Here is a 10434-nt window from a genome sequence, read left to right on the forward strand (position 1 = left end):
CTAGAGACTTCCAAAGGCCCTGTGTTGTAATCACAAGCTGGGGTGCTACCCCATACACAGGGGGGTTGGGAGGGCTAGAAGGATGGCGTAGGTAGGACACCTAGTGTGATCCCACAGAGTCATCCGTTAGGGGAGGGCTAGCCATTTGATTTTCCCTAAGGGACGTGAATCCTTTTCGCCCTTTTCAAGAGGCCAAAGCTTAGTACAGTTTGGAGTCCACATTTCTGTCTCCTAATGGTCCAGTGTGAGAAATACATGAATGAATAACTACTAGACATCCAGTGATCAACAACTGGTATCATCATTAGGTTAGTTCTGTAGCGTAGAATTAGAGGTTAATTAAAAATCAAAATATACATAATATTGACTAACTTCATTTTTTGTAAGTGATTACGTATGGGGTTCTTTGACATAAATAGTTCAAATTTGTACTTAAAAAGTTTTCTGATAGCACGTTCACAGGTCCTCCCCAGGTAGTGGGGCTGTTTGGTAGCTGGTGCTGAAAGAAAAACCCTTGGGTGCATCCTTGCCCTGGGACTGTGCCACTGGCGGCTGTCACTCAGTGCCACAGAGAGGGAAAAAAAAGTTTTCTGGTTATTTATAGAGAGCACTAAAATAAAACTTGCAGGAAAAATACAAGGAAGATCACTTTGTAGTTTTGTTACAGTTATTATTATTATTAAAATTTTGGAGTTTGTGCCACCCAGTGTTATATTTCTGTATCTAAATTTAAAATAAAATAGGGTTCATCCTGCTTAACACAAACATGGGCATTTTACTGTGATATTCATCATTCTTTTAGTTTCATTTTTAACAGTTCCATGATATTTCTACATATAAAGATACTGTGATGCATTTAATCAAATGCATCTATCTGATTAGCATGGGTTTTGATTATATAAATATACCATCACCACCACCCCTACAATATCATGTTTCTGTGATTTTTGACTTTCAGTGCCTTAAAAGATTTGACAGTTATTCTGGGACAAGGTTACATGAATACTCCATTCAGTTGCTCCTGGTCCATTTATTAAGGACTCATGGGAAGTGCACTATCGGGCGTCTGGGGCACAAGTACCTACTTACCGTGGTTCTCAGTCTCTAGAACATCAGTCTTGTATAAATTTCTAAGCCATGGTCATTTTAAGAATCAATAAACAATTTCCTTAACCATAACAACTGTTGTCTACTAAATACTTTGTTTTCTCCTAAAGCCCATCGCTGAGGCACCATTCAAGTTTGACATGGAATTGGATGACTTGCCTAAGGAGAAGCTCAAAGAACTCATTTTTGAAGAGACTGCTAGATTCCAGCCAGGATATAGATCTTAAATTTGTCAGGTACCTGTAGCTTTTACTGTATAATAAATGCTAGCAAAGGTGAAAGGATACAAATTAATTAAAAGTTATTTAAAAGAAAGAAGGATTTCCATGGGCCTTCATGGAAGCTTCTTAAGGTTAGATTGTAAGATGTGATGGACAATACAGTGATACTGGTAGATTTTTTTAAAAAACAAGTTCTCGGAAAAAATTAAATGCAAATCTTGATTTTAGAGAATATATGGAAGAGGAACGTGAATAGAGCTTATGCTAGAATTCTGTAGAAGAGAATGGTGAAGTAAAGAATTACAACCTAGAGTTGGAACATTTGCTGGGGAAATGCTACAGACAGGCTGGCATGGAGGGACTGGAGGTGTCCTGTGGCAGGCAGTGGCATCTTGTGCAGAGTGCAGACAGGTGGCCTGGGGATGCTGTGCTTATATTGGAATAGGAAGCCACCACGCTGGTGACATGATGTAACGGCGGATTCTGCAGAGGTGCGCATCTGGGAGTTTCTTAGCTGGGTCTCTGTTCCATTTTCTCATGCCCTGTCATTTTCACTGTTATATGACGAGGCCTGGGGGGGGGGGCGGGGGGCAATAGCTCAGGCTGAGGGTCGGTCTCCGGTTGACTCTGTTGGGCAGCATCCAGGCTCGAAAGCAGAAGCTGCTTGAGGAGTTTATTTACTTTTTAAGATTTTACTTACTTATTTTTAGAGAGACGGGAAAGGAGGGAGAAAGAAAGAAACATCAGTGTGTGGTTGCCTCCTGGCCTGCAACCCAGGCATGTGCTGCCCTGACTGGAAATCAATCCGGTGACCCTTTGGTTTGCAGGCCGGCACTCAATCCACTGAACCACACCAACCAGACTTGAGGTGTTTTACATAGAGGGCATGGGACTGGTCAGAAGGCATTTGAAGGGTTGAAGAGCAAAAAGAAGGAGGTGGGGTGGGTGACCTGCAGATTGGTAACTACTGGGAGCTGTCCCTGGTCTTCAGTGAAAGGAGCAAGAAGGAAAATGGTGTTAGCCAGGGGCTTGGATCACCACACAAGGCAGGTGCTAGGCACCTGCTGTCACTGCATCTGCTGGAGCATCACTGTCACTGGAGAGGGGTCAGGAACCTGTAGTACCACTGCCTTGAGGGATCTTGAGGGCCTGAAACCACCATGACGAGCCAGTGCTTCTAAAACCCAGAAGCCATGTATCATTAGGAGCAGAAAGGAGAAGGAAGTATGGCTTTTTTCCTTTCATTGCCTTCATTGGCAGAATCTCCCCAGAGACCAGCCACCAAGGAATTCCAGCAGTGCAGTTGACAGGTTTCCAGCCTTGTCATTAAGGACAGGACAAGCAAGGGAAGGGCAGAAAAGAGCTGAGAACAGACATGGCCAACTCAACCTCAGAGAGCCTTGCCGAGTAAGAGGGCTGGGAACAGAACGGGTATGGACTCGACTAGTTTGGGAGGTGGAAAATGGTACTTTCAGAAGTCTGACACCAAAGCAGTAAGTGTTGGGTGGGAGATGAGCTCAAGTCAGACCAAATGACTAGGCTCAGACTGTGTGGAGACTCATGGGCTGTGTGGGGAGAAGCAGTGAATTCGGGAGAATGGAGGAAAGGTCTGAAAGACTCCAAATTTTCTGAACCTAGCAGCTGGGGGCCAGGGGGAGTGATGCTGGCACTGTTAGGCCCTTAGCCTGTGTTATCACTGGACACACCCTAAAAGACACACTTGAAGCACATTGAGGGTTGAGGAAACCCATGTTTACCTAAGGACATCAGTTGTGCTCTAATAAACTGGCCCTTGGGAAGAGTCTGAATGAGAAGGAAGAAGTTAGCAGGGGGCTGAGGACAACAGAGTCTAGTGAGAGCTGAATCCATTTACGTTTGCACAGCTCACAGATATGGCAAAATACTTCAACAAGTATTTGTTACATGTATCCATCTACACAGTCACTCGCTGACAGAAAGTCAATCCCCAGGACCCACCCATGTTCACACCTTAACTTGAGTCCCCATGGGGCTTCCTTCCTGGCCCCTCTGCTCAGTGCTCACAGTAGGATAGACAGTCTCTCAAGACTTCCCAAGAGCCTGCTCTTCCCTCCCTGTGTCTGCACAAGGTCAGACTGCCTGCACTCTCATCAGCTACCACTGGGTTTTGTGAAGAACTTCTTATCTGGCCCTTTACAGAGCAGGTTCACTGACCCACCCCCCCCCACCCCCCACCCCCCCCGCCTAGAAGATTGATCTGAGCAGTTGCTTTTCTTCCTTCACAGTCCTTTTCACGGGTCATTACACCAAAGCCAGCTGGTGGCTCCGTTTTCCCCCAGCAGCTTGTGTCATTGCACACATACAGTGGCATGCTGTAAGCCAGGCTGTGTTAGACACCCGGCTGCACAGAACAAGTAAGACTTGAGCATGGCCTCAAAAGTTCACATGGTCTAGTAGGGGGCAGAACTGTCACCCATGTTTTAGTGTAAAAGAGCGCTTGGGGTTGGCATAGTTGTCAGTTCGTCTTCGTTTAATCACCATTGAGCACTTTCTGGTGGCGGCCAGGTCAGGGAAACAAAAGAGGAGTACAAGTGAGACCCAGGCTGTGCTTTCTCAGAGTTTGATGGCTGGACATGGGAGACAACAAGAAGCTGAGTGCTGTGTCATGGGTGGGTATGGGCCGCAAAGATTGAGGCGGGCCAACATCACAGTGCTGCAAAGAAGGCATTCCGCTGGTGGAACGTGCAGTGTGGAGCCAGGGAGATAGTGCTGCATGGGAGCCCCACAAGAGCAGGCTATGAAGAGGCTGAAGCCCAGGCTTTCCAGCGGACCCGCCTTTCCCCTAAACGTGGTTTCAGGTCCTGAAGCATTAGGGCAGGTGACTTGGGGCAATAAGGTGTTGGGGAACCACGGAGAGCAGGAACCCATGGCTCAACTGGCTGGGCTGCTAGAGGAGAAGCAATGCAGTGAATGCAGGGAGCAAGGCGAAGAAGGCAAGGGTGCTTCTGGGCCACAGGCCATGGCTCTTGGCTCAGTGCCTCCTGAAGTCCCAGTTAACAGACAAGGACCACAGCCCCACCCAGAGTCCACCCCAATTCTGAAGATAGTCGCTCTGTGTTTAGGTCACTTCCTCCAGAGTCACAGGAGGCAAAGTACATGCCTATAGCATGATTTTTTTTCCAGTATTTTTTAAATGACAGTTTTCAACTATTCTGAGAAGTTGAAAGTTGTATTGTAAATACCCATATTTCTGCCACCTAGATTCTATGATTAATGTTTTACTTTGCTTATTTTCTCATATACCTCTGTTCAATCCATCTTATTTTTGTCATTTATTTCAAAGGAAGTTTCTATAATCTCAATTGACTTAATAGACATTGTGTTCGGTTGCAGTTCCAAATGGCGTACTTCTAGATGGAGATCTTTTCCCCTATCTGAGCCTGTCTCATTACACAATTGGGCCATGACACCCACCCTTCCTGTCCTGAACCTTGAGTGGTAGACAAAAGCCATCCATCTGAAAGCGCTTGTGAACTAGCATAGCGACATTTTGCTACGTCATACCAGCCAACCTTTCACACCAGTAAGGGTCTCCAAGGAGATATGTTGTATGCATTTTGACAGATTTGGTTACCTTCCTGACCACCTTAACCATGCTTCCTCATCAGAACCAGTACCATACAACATGTTTTGAGTGGCAGTGTTTTCATTTCTACCAAGGATGATGCAAAGCTAAGAGAAACCTAGGGGTGAAGTTAATTCATTACATACAGTCGGGTGCCTTAGGCAGCGGTTCCCAAAAGTGTGGTCTGTCTACACTCCACACCCAGCAGTCTGTGTCTTAACACTCCAAAGGATGCTGACTCTCACAGTTGAGAACCATGAGCCTATTACATAGTTAGAGTAGATCTGACTTGGAGTGTAATTTCTCCAAGTAAAATAGAGACATTAGGATAATGAAGGGGGGAATATGCTTCTTACACTTGAATATGGTGACACTCCTCGTGGACCTCTTGCAGGTGGCCCATTTGCAAGGCCCATCTGGAGGGCCAGGTGAACCCTGTGTAGACAATGAATGAAGGCTGTCAGCAAGTTACTGGCTGCTGCCCTTCAGGCTCCTGTCTTGGAGGTCAGATCACCTCTGACCTGGACGGTCAGAACCCTCCCATGCTAATAGGAACTATTGCACAGTTCCCTGCCTTTCTGGAATCTGGGCCCGCTGCCCTTACTCTTTCAACCAGCACTCTGTTTTGCTGTTCTTCTGTATCACAGTCAGAGAAAACTTGAGCTTTCTGCTACCATGTAGTTGATTTTGCCCTACCTGGTCATCCAGAGAGAAAGAGACTTACTAAGAATATGAGGAGGGAGAAAAGTTTTTTGCTTTGTATTACAAAGACCCTCAGATTCTGATTCAGACATTAGCGTGTCTTGGGCATAGTGAAGCCAGCCCACCTGTGAGCAAGTGTCTGTGTGCCCTCTGAGTGGTAAGGAAACATGCTCTAAGAAATGTCTGAGAAGTGGCTTCAAAGTGAATGCAGCCCTTCCTCTTCAGAACTGCCATGTTACACCTGAAGTGGTTTCGCGTAAAATGACCTTGTTGCAGGGTTATTTATTTATTTATTCACTTTTTGTTTCTCATGATGTTTTTGGTGATGCTTTAATATGGTTCATTCTTGACATTTGAACATTTTCCTAGTGCTACTGCTGATGTTTTAATGCGATTCATTCTTAACTCATAGGTTTGTTTATTTTTCAATAGGACAAGGGCTCAGAGGACTGGACGTGCTCAGACATCGGTGTTCTTCCCAGTTCTTGACCCTGGTCCTGTCTCCAGCCTGTCTCAGCTTACCCACCTTGACTCCTCTGAGCCATTCGGAGGAGCGGTTTCTGGTAGTTGTGGCTTTTACGCTTTCAAAGAATTCCTTCAGTCCAGAGAACTGTTCCTGGCACCCCTGTGTGTGTCACCCACTGGTGACCTGTGGCAGTACGTACCTTCAGTGCACCTACTGCTTACCGTTGCTTTAGTCACTAATCGCTTTCTGGTTTGAAAGATGCAGTGGTTCCTCTCTCTCCCGAACCCTTGCTTACATGACGCCCTGCTGACCCATGCAGTCGCACCAGAGATCATTTTTCCACATTGGCTCTCGTCACTGGCATCTCACTTTATGATAGGAAAGGCTACTACCTTGGGCACTTTAAGTCAGTGACAGCCCCTTATTTGCACTTCACCTTTTCACCATAATTGTTTCCCCAGAGCAGGAACTCGTGGAAACACCTGGGATGACATTGCAGCCTGCGGCAAGTGCTCCGTCCTGCGAACCTTGGGGGCACTTGTCAGTGTCTTTTCTCATATCATGTTAGTCACTAACATTTAAGGTATGCGCTGTTTGCCCAGCTTTTAGAAAACTCAGTCATTTTTCTAAATAAAAGAAAGATGTACTGCACTCAGCGACTTCACTCTGTAGATTTACTTTGGTTATTTGTACCATTTACAGAGGTATAACACTGGCCAAAATGTGTTATATGCAGAACAGAGTGTTTGCAGGACTTATGCAAAAAGCTTTAAAGTGGCAGCTTCACTGGAGATTTAGTGAGAAATAAAGGTCACAGCAGGGCGCTGAGGAAGGTATCTGGAGAAGTAGCCGATAGGCTGCCTGATACCACTGGGCGGAGCTCCGTCCCAGGGGTTCCCATACCCCAAGCTACTTCACATGGTGTGCCACATTCAGTGTAACCACATTCGATGCCTGGGGATTTAGCAGAGGGTAAACACTGCGTCTTTAAATGAGAAAGTGTACAATTCTTTTCCTCCTACAGCATGTCAGCATCTCAAGTTCATTTTTCAACCTACGATATAACAGTTTGTAATAAAGCCTTCATGAGCTCACGACATGAAGCACTGTTCTGTCATCAAGTGCTCTCAAATGTTTCTGATACTGCTGAGCTAAGCCTGTCGGAAAAAGCTAGCACTAAGTCATGTTTGGAGCTCAGTCCCTTATTTTCCTGATCTCTTTAAGTATTTGTTCCTGCCACTGTACACTGTGGCGTTGACTCGGTGTTCTGTCCCAGTGCGGTGCCTCCTCTTGACTCCCCCACTGCTCTCTGTGGTGAGAAATTTGCCTTGTTCAATAATTACTGTACCCTCGCATGACTGTTACAGCTTTCTGTGCAGAGATGACTGTCCAAGTGCCACATGCCTATGATTGAAATGAAAAATCTATTGTTACCTCTGAGTTGTGTTCCACGGAAAATGCTATTCAGCAGATCACTTAGGAATAATTCTATTTTTAGCTTTTCATTTCTCTTCTTGTTTGATTTTTGACAGCAATGAAGAATGGGTTATATAAAGACTGCCTGCTAATATGAACAGAAATGCACTTGTAATTCATGGAAATAAATGTACATCTTCTATCTTCATATTCATGTTAAGATTCAGTGTTGATTTCCTCTGGATCAGCGTGTCCGAATGGACAGTCAGGCTCAGTTTGTGCTTGGAACAGAAGTGCTTACAGGCCTCGCCTTCCCACCCAGGCGCTGCACCAACACTGGTTTACATGAAATGATTTAGAAAGCATTTTTCCCCTTTTTTCCTTCTTACACAGCAGAGAAATCAGTTCTGACCTGTTTCTTTATACATATCATAGCAGAATATTGTCACACTCTAGTGAAGAAGCCCAAACGTCTCAGGTTGGATTCTCTGGTTCTTTCTAAAGAGGGCTTGCCTGTGTGCCCCAGAGCTGTTGCTCGGCACAGCTGAGCACTCAAAAGGGCTGCTCAGCATCCCTCGGCCCACCCGCCCCAGCCCAGGGTGCTGATGCTCATGCCTCATGGGCTAAACAAGGATAGCTGACTCATCCTCAGAACTCAGAATCACATTCTTGCTCTGAAATGAGCTTCACCTCCACGCTCAGAGCCACCATGTCCAGGTCCACACAGCATTGACCGGATGCAGATGTGACTGTTAACGCGATACGCTGACAAGTCAGTTTTCACTTTAAAAGGAGCATTGACGATTTTATTGCTCTTGTTTCTTTGTTTTTAGATGGAATGTTAGTATTATTAGGAGGTTAATCTGCAGTTCTCTAAATAGAAAGCCATAGCCTTGGTTACTAATCCTTGGGGACGGGGCTCTTTCTCATCCTCCTTGCTGGTACCCTGGAGTCAGAATGGCATGAAACCACTAACTGCATTCTAGAATCACTGTAACCATACATTGTGTGCTTGTTATTAATCATGCCAAACCTGATTTAATAGGTCAGAGAATTGTCATAACCAAGGGACCTGTGAGAAAGTACCAGCTGTTATGTGTGCAAGATTCATCATTCGAATCTTCATGCATCTCTAAAAATGTACAGATTAGTTCATAAGTTTATGTTGGTGATACTGAACATAAGCATTTAGACTAATGGCTTTTTTTGGTGTCTAAAATGTAAGCAAAAAACTCCTGTTGAAACATTCCAGTCCTTTCATTTAGCATGAAATAAAATGCCTCCCAAGCCAGTGCAGTGGGTTGGAGCGCACTCACATTGACCCTGTGCCGACACAGGTCTCAGCGCCGACGGTAGGGGTGCACAGGCCACTTCGATGCCTGGGGCAAAGGCTGTCGTCGTGCTCGCGTGCAGTGCACAGTGCTCGGTGTGTTCGCGGTGATTCCTTCCGCTGCAGGCACAGGGGTAGCGGCACCTGTTAGCTTTCAGGAGCCACACGTGGTTCATCGGTGGTTGTTTCTAAAGAGTCACCGGACCGGTATACTGCCCTCGCTGAGTGCCACGTAATATTCAGACCATTCAGAGGCGACTGTTTTACCTTTATTTGCTTATCTGTTAATACAGTTTTTAAATTGGTAACTTTTATATAGTGTGGTAACAGTATGTTAATACACACGTACATAATGCACACATGCTTTGGGTCCTTCCATAATACTTTTATATTTGTAAATCAATGTTTTGGAGTAATCCCAAGTTTAAGGGAAATATTTTTGTAAATGTAGTGGTTTTGAAAATTTGAGCAATCCTTTTGCTTATACATTTTTAAAGCATTTGTGCTTTAAAATTGTTATGCTGGTGTTTGAAATATGATACTCCTATAGTGCAGACAAGACGCATGTAGCAGTAGAGTAAATCTGTGGTTTCTCTCACTGTAGTCCAGCTCGGCAGCGTGGGTCAGAAACGGCCCGTTCTGAGCATCCAGAGGGAATTCTGTAGGGTTGCACCAGGTTCACCTAAAGCTCGTTGCCTTTTTTGTGCTGTTTATCTGTGTAGAGCACTCAAGAAAGTTCTGAAACTGCTTTGTATCTGCTTTGTACTGTTGGTGCCTTCTTGGTATTGTACCCCAAAACTCTGCATAGATTATTTAGTATAATGGTAAGTTTAGAAAAAGAAGTTAAAGGAAGATTTTATTAAGAATCTGAATGTTTATTCATTATATTGTTACAATTTAACATTTATTTGTGGTATCTGTGATTTGGTTAATCTGTATAAAAATTGTAAGTAGAAAGGTTTATATTTCATCTTAATTCTTTTGATGTTGTAAACGTACTTTTTAAAAGATGGATTATTTGAATGTTATGGCACCTGACTTGTAAAAACTACAAAGAAATTAGAATCATTAAATTGTGTCCGTGTTACCAAAATAACATGGTACTGTGCATGTACATTTTAATTGGAATTTTATGTGTGAAAATATGAACTCATCTAGTTCTTTATTAGAATGTTTCTAAAATAAGTAAATCTTCCTAATTTGACTTGGCTTATTAGTGATAGAACCATAAGCTGGTGCGCTGGCGTCCATTGGGGTTTTAGTGCTCCGTCATTTTTCCAGTTTGTTCTCTAGACCGCTGGCTGAAGGGGAGGAAAGAAGGCGGTGCCGGGAGCCCTCACGCAGTGCTCACGTGCATCTCTGCTTGCTTTCCTGAACTTCAGCAGCTCTGCCGCCAGGGCTGGTGTCATTGGCAGCCTCTGTCAGACCAAGAAATTATGACTGTTTCAGGACTCTTGGAAATGTGGCTCTTATTGGATATAAGACATTGGACATCATGTGGTGAGGTATTTACCAGACAAAATATTAGAAATGTTTCGGTATACTAGTGTAGAAAGAGTACAGGTTTAGGGCCCATAAAACTGGGTTC

General features: G+C 44.5%; 1 protein-coding gene across 1 annotated transcript in view; it reads left to right on the forward strand.

Moving 5' to 3' along the window:
- Positions 1–9942, forward strand: part of MAPK1 (mitogen-activated protein kinase 1) — an 82806-nt gene extending 72864 nt beyond the window's left edge. The window contains exons 8-9 of the mRNA XM_028528870.2: positions 1218–1343; positions 6067–9942. Of these exons, the coding sequence (XP_028384671.1) occupies positions 1218–1334 (117 nt within the window). The 3' untranslated portion in view covers positions 1335–1343; positions 6067–9942. The remainder of the gene's footprint in view (positions 1–1217; positions 1344–6066) is intronic.
- The last annotated feature ends 492 nt before the right edge of the window (positions 9943–10434 follow it).

This window comes from Phyllostomus discolor, chromosome 13, assembly GCF_004126475.2.
Source record: "Phyllostomus discolor isolate MPI-MPIP mPhyDis1 chromosome 13, mPhyDis1.pri.v3, whole genome shotgun sequence".
In the NCBI taxonomy this organism is placed as follows: domain Eukaryota; kingdom Metazoa; phylum Chordata; class Mammalia; order Chiroptera; family Phyllostomidae; genus Phyllostomus; species Phyllostomus discolor.